The sequence below is a fragment of the Harpia harpyja genome, chromosome 3 (genome assembly GCF_026419915.1).
Source record: "Harpia harpyja isolate bHarHar1 chromosome 3, bHarHar1 primary haplotype, whole genome shotgun sequence".
In the NCBI taxonomy this organism is placed as follows: Eukaryota; Metazoa; Chordata; class Aves; order Accipitriformes; family Accipitridae; genus Harpia; species Harpia harpyja.
Window position 1 is genome coordinate 53,138,641 of NC_068942.1, and position 19,632 is coordinate 53,158,272.

At 36.8% G+C, this 19,632-nt stretch overlaps 1 protein-coding gene across 4 annotated transcripts in view; it reads left to right on the forward strand.

Annotated features, from left to right (window-relative positions):
- AKAP6 (A-kinase anchoring protein 6) overlaps nt 1–19,632 on the forward strand; it is a 298,890-nt gene that overhangs the window by 226,270 nt on the left and 52,988 nt on the right. For all 4 annotated transcript variants that reach the window (XM_052782579.1, XM_052782583.1, XM_052782582.1 and 1 more), the window contains one exon: nt 18,085–18,231. In XM_052782579.1, the coding sequence (XP_052638539.1) occupies nt 18,085–18,231 (147 nt within the window). The remainder of the gene's footprint in view (nt 1–18,084; nt 18,232–19,632) is intronic.

Consider the following 19,632-nt stretch of genomic DNA (forward strand, 5'->3'; position numbering starts at 1 on the left):
ACCACCTGCTGCCTCCAGCTGCAGACAGACCCACACCCCACCTTTTTTTAATCTCAGTTCAAGTGCTGGATGTATCTCTACAAATTCATCAACAGTACTGAGTCCTCCATAAAAGCAGATTAACATGGTTAGGAACTTAGTATAGATGCAAAGCAAAGAGAATATAGTTATTTAAAGACAAATATCTTCATTTAGTTCAGTTGTCTGTAAGATACATATCTATATACATGTATTTTGTCTAACAGCACAAACGCTAAATAAGTGAGCTTTGCTATTCCTGGCAGATTTCAAAGCTACTCAGAGTATTAAAATGTTAAGCAATAAAATGTGTATTTCATGGAAAATGTTTCTGTTTGGCTCACATTAATTAAAATTCAACTCTTCCTGTTAGAAGCCAGAGAGGTAAAAAAAGAGGCAGAATATTACTGGCCAACTACAACAGGCAACAGCAAGCAGAATTGCTTATTGTGAGGGATAGGTGGGATATATGTGAGGAGCTTTTTGCATCTCTTTTAAAAGCCATGCGTCCCACAGGCTATTTCTTGGCTGAGCAACAGGGTATTCTCTCTCTGTGGACTAACCATTTCCACAGACAGTGCTCTTCATTGCCATGATAAACCAGCAGGTAGAAAATGCTGACTTTGGTGCTGAGGCATGCTCAAACGATAGCTAAAATTTTCTGGTTTGTCCCTGCATGTTTAAACAGTGAGGAAATATATTTCCTGCACTTCACCCAAGTGAATTCATGCCAGAAAATGAATCTTCTACAGATTTCCCCTGTTTTCTTCCCTTCAGGCCAGTCACTAGAAATATACTACCATAATAACTTGCACAACATTTAAAAGCTGTTATGCTCATGGATACCTATATATGTTCTGAACATCTCTTCACTGTCTGAGCAGCCTCCAAACACGGAGACCTAGAGTGATGGGAGATCTGATGGTTTAGGCATTTGGTTTCACTAAAATCAGCATAGACCATTTGGATCATGCATATGATTTGTTTGTGAATTTGATGTAGGTCTTATAAGAAAAGGCTTTTATTTTGATATTTATGGTTTTATAAGACTAAAAATAGCACAGAACACCCACCGTTTCCAGTCACACGCATACTGCTTTGCTCTCTGGTGCTTTCTAAATTTTTCCCTCCTGAAGCATATGGTCCCTTTTCCAGGTTCTTCAGAGACTGCTGCATCTCTGAATTCTTTTTGTAGCTGTATCTTTTAGCTTGCTGACTTTATCTGCCAGGGCCAGGATTTGCTACCCTAGCACTACAGATTTTAACACCAGCAGACTCTGATTGAGAAAATCTCAAAACCAGGCACTGTCCCATGTTCTGATCCCTAGTTGTCAGATCATCCAACAGTTAAGGATCTTTCTGAAGTTTTGACCTTAACTTATCTGTTCAGGCATCTCAGCTACTTGTCAGTAGTCAGCAGTGACCTTACATTTCATATCCACTTCTTTTGAGAGTCTGAATGTACAGCATCAGCAATACCTTGCACTGATGCCCGTCGTCATTGCTTTGTATGGCTATAAGATATTTGGACCCAGATCTGTGGACATAGTAGTCTTTGTTCCTACATCCTTTTAAGTAGTGATGCCGGCCAACATTTTTGTGTAGCCTGTGTTCAAGCTTCCCAGGGAAGCTGCTGGAAAACAGTTATGGATTGTTTTTTAATCCAGATTCCCTTCTGGTCTTTCCTAGGGACCTGAGGGGTATAGTGTGATAGACTGACCTGTTATGGAACCTTATTTTCTAAAGTGGCACGGAAAAGCCTCGGAACTTAGCTACTGTTCGTTTTTAACACAAGAAAACATTAATCAACCTTGGTATCCTGCCTCAAGCAGTGACCACTCCCAGAAAACCTAACAAAAGGTGAAGAAACACTCTCTTTTATACATGCTTACATTAGTTCCAATAGGCTTTTGTTGATAGGTTTTATGCATTTCTTTCGTGTTTATCTTTTCTTTGTACGGCCCTCTAATTTTTTGTTAGCTTAAAACAGAGAATGAGCTGATTTGACCACCAGGTGGCCTACTCCACTGTGTTGTTGGCGTACGCCCTCACTCCCGGCTGGAGAAGGGTGTACAATAATATTTATTAAAACTTCTATTGCTAGATGGTGTTATTCCATGAGTGCAAGTGTGGCATTTGTAATCTTAACTTGGTCCTTTTTGTTGTACCAATAAAATGTAAATGTATTCATACTAGTGGGACTTTTTCAGGCCTATGAAAGGTTCCAAAATTAAAAACATATATAATGTCCTTAAAGATTTTTACATGGTTTAAACATTCAAACCTTTTTCTTAGGTGCTTAATGGCTTTACCAAAGGACAGTTAACTTCTGCCTCTGCCATTTCTTCCACACTTTATTAAAGAGGCAAAGAATAAAATCAATGCAATGGCAATTCTTCAAACATCAGTACCAAATGCCAATCACCAATGAGCTGGAAAAATTACCTTTAATAGGGTTAATGTAGTGCTAGTGTAGTCACTTAATGTACAAAAGCTCTATGGCCTGTTCTAAAATATGTATTCATTACTTTAATTTATTTAAACTTCAGTTCTATAGCAACATATTATACCTCTAGCATAATAGCTAACAAAATGACCTAAAACAGTTGACCCAGATGTAGATTTGAAAAAAGTAACCTAGTACTGCTAGGAACATGGAGTATTCAACAAGGTATACTTTTTCTTATTTTTAGAATTGTCACCAATTTTAAAATGATTGTTAAGATAGGAAGTACAGCCACTTAAACTAAGAAGTGAAACCACTTTATTTATGTCACTGAAGTGCAGATACCATTCACAAAGGTTCTGACACCATAAAAATTGGAGTCACTTATTTTTGCTGATATTCTCAATAGAATGCATTGCTTAAAAAATCTGAAAAACACAGAATAAGCAAAGGGATCTTGTTCTTTACCCCTCGTCCTTTTCTCAATCTTTTTCTTACCTTTTTCCATCTTCATTTGGACTTACTAAGTTCCCTACATAGTATAACAAACATCTATTAACGAGGCAGATAACAGTTAAAGTTGAAGACATCAGCACACGTTACTTAAAGCATACCTCTTGCCTTAATGGGCATCTTTCCAATTTGTATTTGAACAGCCAGACAACTATCATGGCATGCATGGTTACCAGGATAGGCTTTCCACAAAGCAGGACCAGGATGTCTTGAGAGAATGCCAGAAAGACAAAAGTTCACGTCTTCCCTAGTGTTCGCTATAGCTGAAGTAGATTCAAATATTCTGAATTTGCTTCATATTACTTCACTACTGGTTTTGTGTCCTGATATTTCCTGCTGCTGCGGTCCTTTGAAGCATTTCTTTCTTTTTCAGATATATGCATATCTTTTCCAATTTTAAAGGCATGCCTTTTTCATCTTCTTTACGTAGAATTCAGACATTAAAACAGCAATAACTTACCAACCTCTAAATCCACTGACATTGCAAGTGTTATACAGATTTGAACATCGATGCTATAGTCACCAGTTTATCAGTTTGCTTAGAGCACAGAGATTAGCATTTCAGTGACGCAACATAAGTCAACATGAACTTGTGGTGTTTTTTTCTGAAACCAATTTCTACAGTTTCATTGCAGTATCTTTACAGAACTATTCTTTTTTTTAATTGCTGAAAGACAGGTTCTATTAATATACAGGCATTATGCTGTGTGCTGGTTTCAGAGAAGCTCATTACAAAATGCTAAACACAAAGGGGCAGATTCCCTGGTCTGTCAAGATCACTTCACTTTCAACTTTACAATTTCCGAAGTGAATATGGAGTAGTTGGTGGTGTGCACTAGAAAATACTCTCCTTGTGGGTGAAATTCTCATTGATATCATCCATTTCATCTGCTACTATGTTCTTTTTCTCCTGCTCCCCATCCTTCTTTCCAGCATGCATAGAAGCAGAAAAAAATCTTTAAGTGAAAGGAGAGCCTAACAATTAAAAGCCAAAATGTGAGTACAGGCAATATCATCCGTAAGCACAAATTAAATCCAAACCCGTTAGTTTTCATTTATATCAGGGCCAAGTTATTGAAAAGTTGCTTTCTGACAGCCCTAGGAAGAATCAAGTCTTAAGAACGTCCAAAGTGCCTGTATCTGCGTTCACCAACCTCTGCAAAAATTCTCTATATTTTGGTTCTATAAATTGTAATCCCAGAAACACCAAACAGAGTTTACCCAAGATCAGTGCATGTCACCTGGTTTCAGGTTTGATTCTTGTAGTAACGTCATGCTTTCACAGACATTCAAGCTATTGGAAAAGGTATAAGAAGATAAAAGAGCTGGAAGTTAAAATTAAATAAATTCAAACTAGAAACAAGCCATACAGTTTCTAACAGTGAAGGAAGCTAGTTATTTATCATCTTACCAAGGAATGCTGTGAATTTTCCATCATTTGCATCTTTAAATAAGGGCTGGATGCAATACTAAAAGTTTTTCTCCAAGCCAGAAAGTTGAAAGCTTAGTATAGGCAGAGAAGGTAAGACTAGGGCACATTTTATACAAGTGGTGAGGTAGATTATGACAATTTCTTGAACTTCAGAACTGTGAATCAGCCTGAGTTTTGTCAGAGAGTATTTTGGCAGAATGCCATTAGAGATGAGAAGAAGCTTTCAGCTTTCATCATGCCAGCAAATAACAGAGTTCACATTTAGCAGCAGCATAAATCCTTGAAAACAGACACCTGAAATCAGGGAAATAGAAAGAAACAGAGGAAAAGTTTCTTTTGTTTCTGTCTCGCTAGTTGTTCAGTCGACAAAATGAGTTCAGTGTCACTGCATTCATGTATTCTTTTAAAAGTAACTATTAGTGTTAGTTCCTAAATGTCTTGTAGAAATAAAGATGTATTGAGTTTAGAGCTGAGGTATTTTCTACTATGACTAAAATGTATCATAAGTGCAATAATTCTTTTTTTTTCAGTCTAGTGTGAACCAAAAAATGTTAAGTAGTTCTGAGCTCAGACAACATGTTCTGTTAGACAGAATGCTGGAGCGAATCTCGAAAGACTTGTGTTCCCACATCAAATAACTTCCCTGAGACTGGACATGGCATCCATTCGTATCTCAGTTTCCCATTTTAAACTGAGCATAATATTTCTCCACCTCACATGACTGTTGCAAGTCTGCAACTATTTGGAGCATAGGAATGGCAAGCTTGAGCCTGCCTCTAAAAGGCTGCATTAGGCATACCCTTGCTGGTGGCCATTTGGAAAGAGGCTAAGTATCTCTCCTAGGCACAGCAGCTGTTGGAGGTATAGAGAGACCGGCTTTCAGCATGTCCTGGATTGTTCCATTTCCAACATCTCTGGAGAGAACTGAAGTTCATAGTAACATATCACTCCATCACTTCACAGTATAACAGAGTGCATGTTTCTGTTCCTGGTGCTTCATGATCACGCTTCACATACTCCTCAGAAGTTACAAAGGTCTTAAAGAGCAAGCCCAATGCCATATGCAGGTGGCCAGAAGCAGGATTTTTTTTGTCTTTTTCCTTTTTCTTTTCCCATTATATGTGTGGCAGTTCCTCTCATTTTTATTGCTTAGGTTTTGTCTGTCTTAAATTATTTAAAATATTAAAATATTATTACATTCAGAAAGTCCATTTTTAGAAATGAACTCAGAGTCTAATTTTCTAAGACTCCAGAGGTTAAAAAAAAATCATATAATTTATCATAGAATCATAGAATCATAGAATCATTTCGGTTGGAAAAGACCTTCGAGATCATCAAGTCCAACCATTAACCATGCCCCCTAAACCATGCCCTGGAGTACCCTGTCCACTCGCTTTTTTAATACCTCCAGGGATGGTGACTCAACCACTTCCCTGGGCAGCCTGTTCCAATGCCTGACAACCCTCTCAGTAAAAAACTTTTTCCTAATATCTAACCTAAATCTCCCTTGCCTCAACTTGAGGCCATTTCCTCTTGTCCTATCTCCAGCCCCCTGACAGAAGAGACCAACACCCACCTCACTACAACCCCCTTTCAGGTAGTTGTAGAGAGCGATAAGGTCTCCCCTCAGCCTCCTCTTTTCTAGACTGAACAACCCCAGATCCCTCAGCCGCTCCTCATAAGACTTGTGCTCAAGGCCCCTCACCAACTTGGTTGCCCTTCTCTGGACACGCTCAAGCAGCTCAATGTCTTTCCCGTAGTGAGGGGCCCAAAACTGAACACAGTACTCGAGGTGCGGCCTCACCAGTGCCGAGTACAGGGGAACAACCACCTCCCTGTTCCTGCTGGCCACACTGTTCCTGATACAGGCCAGGATGCGATTGGCCTTCTTGGCCACCTGGGCACACTGCTGGCTCATATTCAGCCGGCTGTCAACCAGCACCCCCAGGTCTTTCTCTGACGGGCAGCTTTCCAGCCACTCTTCCCCAAGCCTGTAGCGCTGCATGGGGTTGCCGTGACCGAAGTGCAGGACCCGGCACTTGGCCGTGTTAAACTTCATACAATTGGCCTCAGCCCATCGATCCAGCCTGTCCAGATCTCTTTGTAGAGCCTCCCTACCCTCAAGCAGATCGACCCTGCCTCCCAACTTGGTGTCGTCTGCAAACTTGCTGAGGGTGCACTCAATCCCCTCATCCAAATCATCAATGTATGTTAGTTTTTAGAAACAATGGCCACGCTGATATAGTCCTTTAAATATCATTCACCAAATATAGTGGTGTTGTTAAGTGGTCTAGAATTGAAATACATCTTGGAAGAAGTCTTTCCACCTACAAGGTAGTCTGGCTCTTGCTGAAGAAGCTGCTCGGGCATAGCATTATCCTGTTTTGATCAGCAGTGAGGAAGAGGGAAAGCATCTGTGTTAAATACCCATAGGTCTGTCAGAGTGTAATCAGTCTTAGATATTCTGAAGAAGGCTAGTTGTTAGTTCTTGCTGTTCAGTCATCTTTATACGCTTAGTTTGTTTCAGGGACTATTGAACTTCCTATCGATAAGGCAAAAAAATGCTGTAGCATTTGCTATCAAAGCTGTTAATACTGTAAAAAATGAAATATTTTCTCCCATGTTAAAATAATTCAGTGATATTTGTGAGGTGTACAACTTCTTGCCAACTCTTCTAATTTAAAACATTATCTCTTTGAGGAAAACATATGTTAGAAATTTTTAATTCAGTGATAGGAAAGGCACTAATGAAATATGCATGTATGAATTTTATATTGCATAAGTTTCCTCTTTCTTGAAATGTGATTAGAAGCCAAACATCTGGATTATGTTTAAAAAGCTTGAATTTCCAGTTTTCAGAGAGATTCAATCTATTTTGACACTGTACACTTAGCCTTAACATTTTCAGCATGCTGTTAACATTACTTGCTATTGTAAAAAAATAAGTTCAGGTTTAAACAAAGTTGGACTTCTCCTAATGCTAAAAATGTTTTCTGAAATAGCTGTTTCTGCAGCATTCACACAACCATAGTTTAGGCTGTGTCAGCAGTTCCAATATAAATTTGCTCTTGAAAGCGGTTTGTAGTTGATCATAAAAATAACTTTTCAACTTGAGAGTATTTTTTCTTTTATTATAAAAGTGCTGTTTTTCTTAGGATAATATTAAAAATGAAATACTGAGTTCTTAAGAATTTATAAAATTCAGTATAAAATGAGATTAGCCCACTGTTCACACAGATAATGGCCAACTTTCTCCTTTTGTTTTAATAACATTAATGTGCACTGGAAAAGTGAATAGCTATTATCTGCTGCGTCTCTTGAAGGGTTCAGGTTATGTCTGTCTGGAGATGATAATAAGTAGTTAACTATATAACTTTCTTTTTAACATGTTTTAACAATAGTTTTGATGCAGGATGTTGTAATAGTATTGCTGTAAGAGGAATTACAGCGATTGCCAGTGTTTTAGATAGTCAGCGGAGATGTTTTAGCACTCTTAGTGGACCTGCTGCATGTGCCAACTTTGACATAACTCAAGGGAAATTATAAGGGACAAATCAAATAGCACATTATAAAAACTATTAGCTTTCACTTTACTTAATACACTACAGGATGTGCATTTAAAATAAAAATGACATTTTTCATTATAACTTCGGGGCAAATTGAGAAATCTGCTGTCAACACCCTTTCCAATCAGCACCTAGGTGGGCCCTCAAACAGGTGTAAGTTCTGTCATGTAGAAAAAAGTTCAAGTACTTTAAAGATCATGTTGTTACCCTAGATACTACAGGTAATGAGAGCTCAGATCCACATGTTCTGAGGTTAGAGACTGAGCAAGCTAGATGCAGAGTCTGTCTGGTCTTGACTCAAGGTCGCTCACCAGCCTGCAGAGATTGCAGGGCTATCACCACAGGCCAGGGATGATTTTCTTTTCTCACAGTTGACAAGGTCTAGTCATTTGGATTACTAAAGCCACTGTGCCTTAAATGGTGGGCGTACTGATCATTGTGGATTTTCCTGTCCTTTGGTGGAGACTTTGAGTTCTGCCTCTGTTGGTCTGAGGAGCTTAGATTTCCATTTGGCTCTTTTTGCAGTGGGGAACCTCTTCTCCCATTAAACAGTATAGCAAATAGGTAAGAGGAAGAGGATCCAGAGATATTCTACCCTCAAACATATCCCAGTAGGTATTGCTAGAAGAGGATAATTTATTTGTCAATTTTCAGTCAAACTTCACTCACAGAAGGCTATTACTGACCAGCATTCTGTCTGAGTAACAATGGAGTAAGGACTTCAGAAGGGCCACTCTGTGAAAGATAAATGCACAGGAACATCCATTTCAAAATAGAATGATGCCTGTAACACACAGCCTGACAATAGTCGGTGCATTTGGAATTAAATCTTTGTGTAGAGGAGTTCCAATTTTATGTTTCATGCATAGTGCAAAAGCAGGCACAGCTTAGCAGAAGGAAAACAGGTTATAAATTACTTTCTTTGATTATCTTCTTCAGAAAATCTCCATAATCTTACATTGTTGTATTTTATTTTGTAAAAATGTAAATGTAAAAATGTAGCTATATGAGATTTGGTATGTGTAGGGTCAGCATTTCAGAATATCCAGCAAAGGATGGAGCTGCAACTCCACCTTTTTGTTTCCAGGCCAAACAGTTTCCCTGCCATCAAATACATTTTCTGCTCAGTAATGGGCTAACTGCAGTCTATACCAGTATTTTGGAATCTCCTTTACTCTGTGTTTTTTTCCTCAATGAATACACCTGAGCACTAACCCAAAGGTATAGTAGTTATTAATTCCTAAAGAACAGCATTTTTTATTTATTTAATATCAATTATTCACCAGGCAACTAAATAAATGTCAATTAAGCTAAATTTGCATTTGATATGTTAAGCATGTCTGTTGGTTGCATCTATACTAGTCTGTACCAAAAGTCACACCTCTGGTGCAAGGTGTTGAAAAAACCTCAAAGCTCTAACAGCATCATTGCAAGCAATGCAAGACAAACCTCAGAAATTCCTTTGTATATCAGCCAAAGATCCCAGTAAAACACATAGTTTACGAGATCAATAGATTGTTATAACATGAAGTACACCAACTCTGTGGCCTTACCTGAACTGTGCTATAACCTGTATTGTGGGACCATGTTCTACCATCACCTGACAGGATTTGGCTTTATTTGTAGATGGGCGGCAGTTTCTAGATCTAGTGGAAGCTCATGCACCTGATACTTGATTACCCTTCCTATATGAATTCAAACTGCTGTATTTTGGCTATATGTTCTTAGCAATTTAATTATATTTAAAATCTGGTTAATAGTGTAGTAAATAACTGGTATTGCTACAAAATTGCGTTCTGAAGGTAATGGGATTGAATTTCAACACAAGTTGACACTCAATTAAAATTTCCATATATCTAGTGAATTAGCCAGTTCTTGGCTGCTATATTAAGGTGGATGTCTTCCTGCTTAACTGAACACTGAGCAAGACAGGCAAAATGCATAATAAAACCAAATCAAGACTTAATATACTCACTCAAATTTTTATTGTTTGTATCAAGTAGAAAGCCTGCAGAACAAACTCGGGGATGTGGATTTAAAAAATTACATAATCAGTATTTAAACAAAATTCCTCTGTATTTAGAGTAAGGAAGCTTAAAAAAAAGAGAAGCCCTTAAAACTTCTTACTGAATTACTGCCATCAGCTAGTAGATCCATGGGGCTTGTTCGGCTAAAAGCCACAACAGACTTTGTAATGCAATGATGTAATCTTGGCTTTGTGTCATTTATATTCAACCTAAAAAAAACAATTTTCCTGAATAGACAGCCTGACAACAATATTGTTCAGTGTTGGTTTTTATTTGGATTGTTTCCAAATGGTTCATATGCCTCCACAGCAACACCCCATGTCCGCTTAAGTTTTTACTCTGAATTCTGAAGTTTCCCCTTTTTCCTCACGTTTTATTTTGCTTTTAAAGTCCCAGTTATGTTTGTGAAACTAACCAGCTCGGCCACAAAATTAGGATGTATCTTGCAGAGTGCATTCATTTTACTTTTTGCATATTTTTCCCGAGGTCATGTCAAGGTTAGTTTGAATTCCATCCTACATTAAGACTTCTTTCACAGCTATTTAGCTCTGCAGCCTACTCCCCGCTGGGGTCTGCCCCTTGGGCACGTCAAAGCTTCAGACCTGACAAATCACACACAGATGAAGCTGTACAGTTTTTTAAACAGTTTCATCAGTAACGTGGTGGGCTTTTTTTTTTCCTTTACACTATACTTTTTTTTTTTTTCCACTGGAGTTTATTCTCTGAATTGCAATATCCTGAAGAGTGATTTCCGTATGGAAAATTCCCTTGCACGGGCGAGATGTAAACTAGAAATGGCGTTGTACAGTATGTGCCACTCACAGCCTCCCAGAAACTGAAAGTACTGCAGATCCTCTTAATTAGTAACAAGCTATAGCTCCTTGTCTAATAACTGTAATCGTACTGTTAACATCTATTTGCACAGAAGAGCCTAAAACTGTAAAGGCTGATAAATATTCAAAATTTATCATCCATACTCCAAACCCATTAGTTATCTAGGAGAGCTGTTAGTTGTTCACAGGAATAAACTTCTGTCATCCTTGGGATTACTCAGATGAGTAAATGTTCATCGGTGTCAAGAAATGACGCTGTGCTTTAGCAGCAATCCTTATGGGACTTGGGAAATTTTAAGTGGGTGTATATGTGTATATATATATAATTAGCTTCACCACTATATGCAGGGCTTTCACCACCTACATTCATGCGCAGACACAACCCCTGTGTATAGGTCGCTGCACAAGAACCGGTTGGAAGTGTATAATGCAGCTTGCAGGTGAAAATACATTTTCTGAAATTCTTAGCTGTAGACTGCTCTCTGTATTTTAGCATTTTGTGAAAGTAATGGTGCAACACCATTTCCCGTTTAATTGATGAAGTTAAAATGCTTGGCTGCTAATGAGTGTATTAGCAAACAATATACCCTTAACAAGCTTAAGCAGCTCAGGATTTTAAAAAGCAGCTTACTGTCCTCCTCATTTTTATAAGACAAAATGTACTGCCTTCTACAAATTGCTTGATCGACTGATGAAGTACTATAATTATAGTTGTATTGCAGTTTTGACAAAGCCACAATAACAGATTGTAGTTTAGTCCCCACTCTAGGCACACAACCCTTTGCATTACAAAACCCAGTTTTACTGGTCTAATTCTTACTGAGAACAAAAGGCACCTGGAGATGCTAACTATATACTAAAAGAAAACTTGGAATCTAGGAAATAATAATATTGAAGAATGACTTTTCTTCTCGCAGTTAGTTCATTGGGAATGGTATCTAATGAAGAGTTGTCTAAAGGCTTGCTTGTTTGGAACTAATTAAAGACAGATATCCTAAATAGAAAAAGGATCATGGGAATTACATTAGGTGTCTGGAGACTTGTTATTCTTTTGGTACTCTGAGTAGATTGTGGAAGTTGTTAGGGATTCGAGAAATAAGGCAAGCTAATAAAAAGTTCTATTTTTCTGGTTATTGGCCAACTATTGTATTTTTGTTTGCAATAAGATTTGTGCCAACAGGCTAGGGGCTTGAATAAAACATTTAAACATTTGTGCATTAACACATTATGGTGAAAAGAGAATCTTGTGCTTTCACTCAGTGCATTTCAGCCTTCAATTAATGTGAAAGCACTACAATGCCTATGCAACTTCTCTTGCCTAGTGGTGCACCATTTATCATTGCAGTTTTACATTGACCTTGACACCCACTTCATTAGAATAAAGATTGTCTACCATTTAGGTTACATTGTTCCTCTGCACAGAGACCCCATGCAAATTTCTGTTCAGATAGAAGAGCTGTGAGCCTGTCAGAGGTCATCTGCATTAAATGATTGCAGCTATTTTCCAACTGCTTCTTTTCATTCTACTCAATTCAGGCTAGGAGGATCAATCAAGCCCTCTGCCTGAAACAGTGGGACTGCTGGGAATATAACTGTTTTTGGTAGTAGTGGATATGCCCTAAACAGTATTAAATATTTAATATAAATTCATTAAAGGGCATACAAAGTCCTCAAAAAGATATTACATTTATAGTAAAATTTAAAGGGTTGGGATCACCTTCCTTAAAAAAAGGCAGAACAATGGGTACCGACTGCATAATTTTTTAATGTAGGCAAAATTTAGTTCACGAAGTTACTTAATATTTCTTTCAATGTGTTTATTTCTCTAGCTGCCACAGAAAGGAATGCGTAGCAGAAGTGTAATCCACACTTGCTACTTTCTGAAACAAAAAAGCAAGGTGTCTGCAAGGGTTTAAGACAAAAGTGCTGAGATTTGTTTTGTTTTACAGGCATGCACCCATATGCACATGCACTCTCATACAAATACGTATTGTATTATTGTGCTTATTTGTAGGGGAAAAAAGCAAACGGAAATAAGTTAGCGGTCTCCTCCTTGAGTTTTCTGAGTGATATAATTGGAATTAAATTATTAATGGGAGATACTTAAAAAAGATTGTTTTATGATCTTCTATTAGAGAATTTGCAATTCATTTTAATATTTGTAGTTTGATTTATATCAAAGATAATGCAATCTATGTCCAATTAACAATACATAGCCAATGTAATATGATTTCCAGATCATGCAAATGGAATAAGCTAGAAGAGGAAAAACTGATTCTTAACCTCAGATGTAATTTGCTGTGTGAGTTCTGGCAATTTTAAATGACATTGCACTTTTTAATTTTTCCAAAGGCTCAGCAGCAAATTTATCCCAATCAAGAAAGCCTATTATTAATTTACAAGGACAATTGTAGGAGTCTTTATAATTTCCCTGTGCAATTATTTGCCATAAATTGCTAATAGTGAAATACATGAAGTTTGCAAGAAACAGCAACTGCTATTTATCTAGACAGATCACTCAGCCCAGATCTTGAATGTTGTCCAGAGGTTCTCGTGCTATTGACAGCATAAGAAATATAACCAAGCTTCTGGACGGTTTCTAAAATGTTTCACACTGATAGTACCAAAAAGGTAGAAGCATTAAGAGCTGTTGTGAAGGGTAGGCTGGCCTCTAGCAGATTCCTTCACTTTGCTTGTATACAGCTGAGCTTTGGACCCTGGACTTTGGAATAAAAAGACTCTTTGTTCATCACTGAATGGCATTAGGCATGGGCTTCCTAAGGGGCCACCATGAAGCCTAGCATGAAGAGTGCAAACATTATCCAGAAAGCAAAGTGAGAATGTGTGTGAAGAGATGATGGACAAATATTGCTATATGTGCATTGCTATATGTTTATATATATTTATATTACACATTTGGTGAATTTGCTTGCAGAGTATTCTTTACTCAATTTTATGTATGCAGTGTATTTTGCAGATGTGTGCCAGTACTGACTATGCATGCACATACAGACACTGAACATATGTGTGTATGGTTTTGTGTCTGCAGCAGTCGAAACACCCTGAAATTTTTAAGTTTTTAAAATTTAAAGATCCAATCCAGGTAAAACTAAAATTGCAGGTCACCCAGTCCTGATCTCAGCTGTATATCATACAGTGCCATTTGACTGAAGATACTTTGTTAGTATGTGAATGATGGAATGCAGAACATCTACAAGTAGCATACCCTTATTCCAATAATGGAGAAAGTTCACTGGCTTAATTCTTCTGTACTTCGTAGCCATAGCTCCACTGTGTGTTCAGTATGTCTAGTCTCTTTTCACTATAACCAACAGAAGCACCATACAAAAGTCTTACAATGGATGTCTTAATCTCTCTGTGTGCTTTTAGAGCATTATTTTGAATTCCATCATGCAGGCTTTTTTTTCTTTCCTCTTCTGAAGTTTTATTACAACAACAGAATTCCCAGGGAGCTTTAGGGGCAAGGTTCACATAATATTGCCCTGAAGTTTTGCTCAAGGGGTGGAATCCGCACCCCAGTCCTGATCATCTTTTTGTGGTGTTTCTCCTTCTGAAAGATGCAGTGCGCAGTCTTACAGAGTTGTTAACTGTGTACAGATTTTTTTATTGTTTACCAGACAGTGCACATCTACAAACCTTTCATGATGATTTCTTTCTCTGACCTCTCAGTGACTAGGCATCTTGTTCCTTAACACTGAGGGAGGCTGAAAAATGCTTGAGTTGCTCAATGTGTGCCTTCTATACCAGTTTCAAAATGGCTTATTCTTCTGGTTTCCATGGTGACAATTAACACTGTTACAAGGCATTGTTCCAGTCTCCATTTGGGCAGAATTTTCGGGTGTGATTTTTCACACACAAAATGTTTTATATAATTTTTTTAAAGAAAAAAAAAAAAAAGGAAAAAAAAAAAGGCACAGTTTAGTTTAAAGTGTCAAAAAATGTGTCTCAATCAAGCCTGCCTGGATTTCTTAGATAATTTTTATCAGGGGAAGTAAGGTTTTAACTTGCTTTGTTTTAGAATTCAACTTCTTGTGGTTTAAATATTTTTGCCAAACTTATTCACAGATAAACGCTACTGCCTTTTTTAAAATTCCACTATTTGTCCTTTGAGAAATATTGATCATATTCAGTGAGGAGGAATAAAAAGCTAAAATTCTTTAACTTACATAACAATGTTTTGGATTTCTTTTGAGTGGCTTCAGGAACACAAAACCAGCCATGCATGCACACAGCTAATCATGCTGTAAATATTTTGCAGTTTTTCCAGTATGTTGTTGTTTGGGGTTTTTTCCCCAGTTTTTTAATATGACGGGTGTCGTGGGAAATTAAATATTACTCATTTATTTATTATTGTGGCTGTTGCGAGAAACCTGTGACTTTAACTTTCTTAATCTCATTTTTGGCTATTAAACAGTAATCTATATCATAGCATCCACAGACTGTCACAATGGAGCAGCCTTTGCTCACTTAAAGCTGAGGAAAGAATGAATGTGAATCTGAAGATTAAATTATCTTCTCACTGCAGGATTAAGTAGTCCTACCAGACTAGGGTTGTGCAGCACTGATAGAGATGGTAGCTAATTTTTCCATGCAACTGCTTAGAGCGTAGGTGTTTAATGGATTAAAAAATAGCATTAGCAATAGCATCTCGTGCTATCAGTTCTCAAACTCTACCTCCTGTACATTAAGCTCTTCCCTTAACTTAAAATACACACTGCATGTTAAATATCCAGGAGTGAAACAATACTGACTCTGTCACATAGCAATACATCTAATAATGAACTGAATTCTTTCATCTTTTACAGTTACAGTATAATGCATTTTCTATCAATCAGCACTTTCATCATGCTTGTTTATACAGTAGGTTACACGGTGACAAAGGCAGAGCGCGTACATAAAATCTAGCTTATTTATTTTTTAATGTAATAACCTTTTATAACATCTGTCACACTATTTGGATTATGCTGCACTGAATTATTTTATCTAGTCCAAAATTAAATGAAACGTCTTCTGTTTCTATGTTAACAAGAGCATTGTAGTTATGAAACATGCAACGTGTTTTACTTCTTCATCAGTCCTGCGCTGTCCGGGAGCATACCCAACCCCAGTCCAGGCAGCAGCAACTGCCAGCCTAGAACAGGTGATGAGTATTAACTAGCTGTGCCTGCACTAGTGTCACACAGCTAGAGGACTCCCTCAGTCTATTAATTCACTTGACAAAAGAAAGGGAGTCGCACGAACTGGAGTTCAGTGCCTAGCAAATTGGACTCTGGATTCCCCTTGATATTACATGTACTTATGGAAATAATTATGCAAATCCTTTTCAGCTATATCATCTTTAAATAGAAATCAGATTACATAAAGAAGATTGTAATCTCCTCCAGTAACCATTCTGGCTGAAAAGGCAATAATGCAGGACCAAGAAACATACTTGTTGAACATTTTAGTCCAATAAAATGGTGTTGCCTCTTGGCGGATGTGGTTCCCTAGTGCCAAACCTGGTTGATACCTACTGTTGTACATTTCTAAAACCTTAGCCGCAGCACACCAAGTATCAAAAGGCAAGTTCTTTATAAACAATTCCTTGGTTTTTATTATGCATATTCATGTAATTTTGGATACGCAGACACCTGATCAGTGTTCATTAATAATGAGAAATGGTTTAAATCACCTCATTTAAAACATTTGCTCTATGATCCACAAATGACTAATATTTGCTGAAGTTTACATAATACAAATGATGCGCATGTGTTGTGTAAATGAGAGATTAAAATATGAAACTAACAATATGCAAACATATGCATGGAAATGCTGAGGACCTGTTAGCTGAAACAGTGATTTCACACCTTTATTATTTTCTTTAAGCTGTCTCCAATTGTATTTTTGCTTTGTTTTCCTACAGAGCATGTTCTTGGATCTGGCAAAGGCACCCATGTTTTAAACGTTCCTTATTCTAGTTTATTTTTTTATACTTAGCCCAGTTATTAACATTTTCAGTATGAGCTGCTATAGCAGTTTTCTTGGCTGAATTTAAAGCAAAGCAAGCTTTATGTTTAGGATGCAATTTGCTAATAGCTATGCATATTTTATGTATGTCTTGTAAACACCTTTGTAAGAATATGTGCTGAACTCTCCTCTTTCAGTAAAAGGTGTATTTTTGGCTGTATCAGAAGTTCTATTTCTACGAGTGTTTTAGACAGAAGAGGGAGAGGGAATTAGCTTAACTATAAGTAGGGTATGTATATGAGTGGATGCCTGTGTGTTAAATTTTATTTTTTTGTTTACTGTACCAGCTACTTAAAACATAATTAATCATTATAGTAATGCTTATATTTAATACTTAATTCAGGTTTTCAGAGAATATAGGTTTTAAAGAGATTTATTTGCCAATGTGTCTGTAGATTAGAATACATTTTTGTAGAGTATATAAGTAATATACAGCTAAAATATTTAGAAAGTCAAAGTAATTTTGAAAGAAGCTTCTGCTTTTATTCCTGTTTTCTCTGCCCTTTTTTTTTTTAACAATAAATAACAGTGCAGGAAATAAAAGGTAGTTTCAGCTTGAAGAAACTATTGGACTGTATGAGCATTGTGGCTGTTCTCATTTGTGTGCCATTTCACTGCTCCTGTTGGTTGATGCAATAAAAATCAAGTTACTGGTATTGTGTTGTAAGGGAGTTATGTCTAATTGTTTTTCTAAGGTGAAACTGTCACGTTTTCACATGTAATAGCATTTCAGGCCCATATATGAGACAGAATCTACAATGAGGGAGAGAAGAAATAAACTGGACAGGAAACATAATTATGAAATTATTTCCTTGTTGGCATGGTTTGGGTTTTTTTCAGTGGAGAGCCTCAGTATTACTTGCTGAAGTAGCATATTTGAAAAATAAGGTACCACTGACTTGAATGAGACAAAGGCAGATCAAGCTTCAGATGAGAGAGTGTTAGTGAATATTACTGTACAAGCGAATATTGTGAGTGAGTGAATATTACTATATGTAATCAATTGCTAACTGCCTGCATAGATATGTCACCCAGAAGGCTACGTGCTTGGTACCTAAATCTCTTATGATATGTCATGAGAAGGTTGTGTGCTTAAAAAAAAAAAAAATTAAAAAATGGCATAGTGAACATGATTGTAATTGGGCACATATAATTAATGTTTAAATTTTTATAGAGAAAACTCTTTACAGGAGCTAATATTATCTACTTCTTTTCATTTTAGAGATATAATGTAGAAATGTCAATCAGGCACCCGAAAAAGATGGAACTGCTTAGTAAGGTTGAAGCTCTGAAGAAAAGTGGTGTTTTACTACCAAATGATCTCCTTGAAAAAGTGGATTCAATTAATGAAAAATGGGAACTGCTTGGGGTATTTGCATTTTTATTACTGTTTGTGGGTTATGTGTACATTTTTGTGTGTTGAAGTACGCTGTCTGTCTGATTTCTAATTTGAGGCACAAATATCTCTCTCTTTCAATTCACCACGTACATTTCAAACAAGCTACTCATGCTATTATAAAAACTCCATAGTATTTTCCTCTACTGTTGATTTTTTTTTTATTCCATGCTTGTCTCCTGTCTGACTTTAATAATTTTAGTTCTTTAATACATAAAAAATGTAAGTAAAATATGCCATGTATTACGGGTATGCACCAAGTCAACTATAATGCAGTATTTCTGATATACACTGACTGTCATGCTTGAGTGAATGTTAATAGAATTTATTCTGAAGGTACATGTTAGAGACATCTACTGTTTAACTATTTACTATACCCTTAAGATGAAAAGTGGGGTTGTCACTGCATATTTCAGGTCACACTGATGGCTCAAAAACAAATATGCAGATTCAGTACGAATCTGAATACCTGAAGCTAAGAATACAGCCAGGATATGTTTCATGCTGCTGTATTCAGCTCACTTTTGACAAAAGCCCAAAAAGTTTCATGTAATTCATTTCACGCTATGATGGGCTGGGTCTCAGCCAAAGAGTGAGATACAAGAATCTGGCAAAAAAAGCAATATAGTGATTCTGTTACCCAGAGACCAGTGATGGCACCGTGCAGGAGACACTATTGTCCTATTGTTGTAAAACAGCTGAGAGAGAGAGAGAGAGGTCAAATTATATATTTTTCCATCCACTTCTCTCCTTAATTGCCTTCACTTCAAATCAAGGGTAAGATAAATTTATAAATTACTTTAAATGATTAATTATAGATGTGTGATATTAGCAATACAGTTACATTGCATAATTTTGCATGCTATTATCGTAGTTTAAAAAACATTTCTAATATATTACGAGTAAGCTATACATGCAACCTGCCAACAGCATTTTAAATACTGACTTGTGTCACTTTAGCTTATTTGGTAATGCAATAGCCATTTTACAGAGGGTGGGGCTTTTTTAGTTCAGCACAGTTGTTTCTAATTGCTTGATTCTCTAAATGTGCAAATTGTCAGAAAGTGTTAAAAGTTGCCTTATGACTAGTGAGTTTATTACTTGTTAATTTTAATCTGCAGCATCACCACAAGCATTTTAAAACTATTTGAGCATTAATAAATTTACAGATAAAAATAAGACTTGTTAACCTATTCTTTTACATCTGATCATAACAAGTTGTATTTTTAAAATAATTTCAATTGTAAGCCTTACATTTATGACTTTCAATGTATTTAATCAGGGTAATTCAGTGGCACTGATTAGAGCTGGTAGGATACAAAACTATGAGATAAGTAACTGATCATAATTCTGAAAATCTAGAAAAACTCTGTC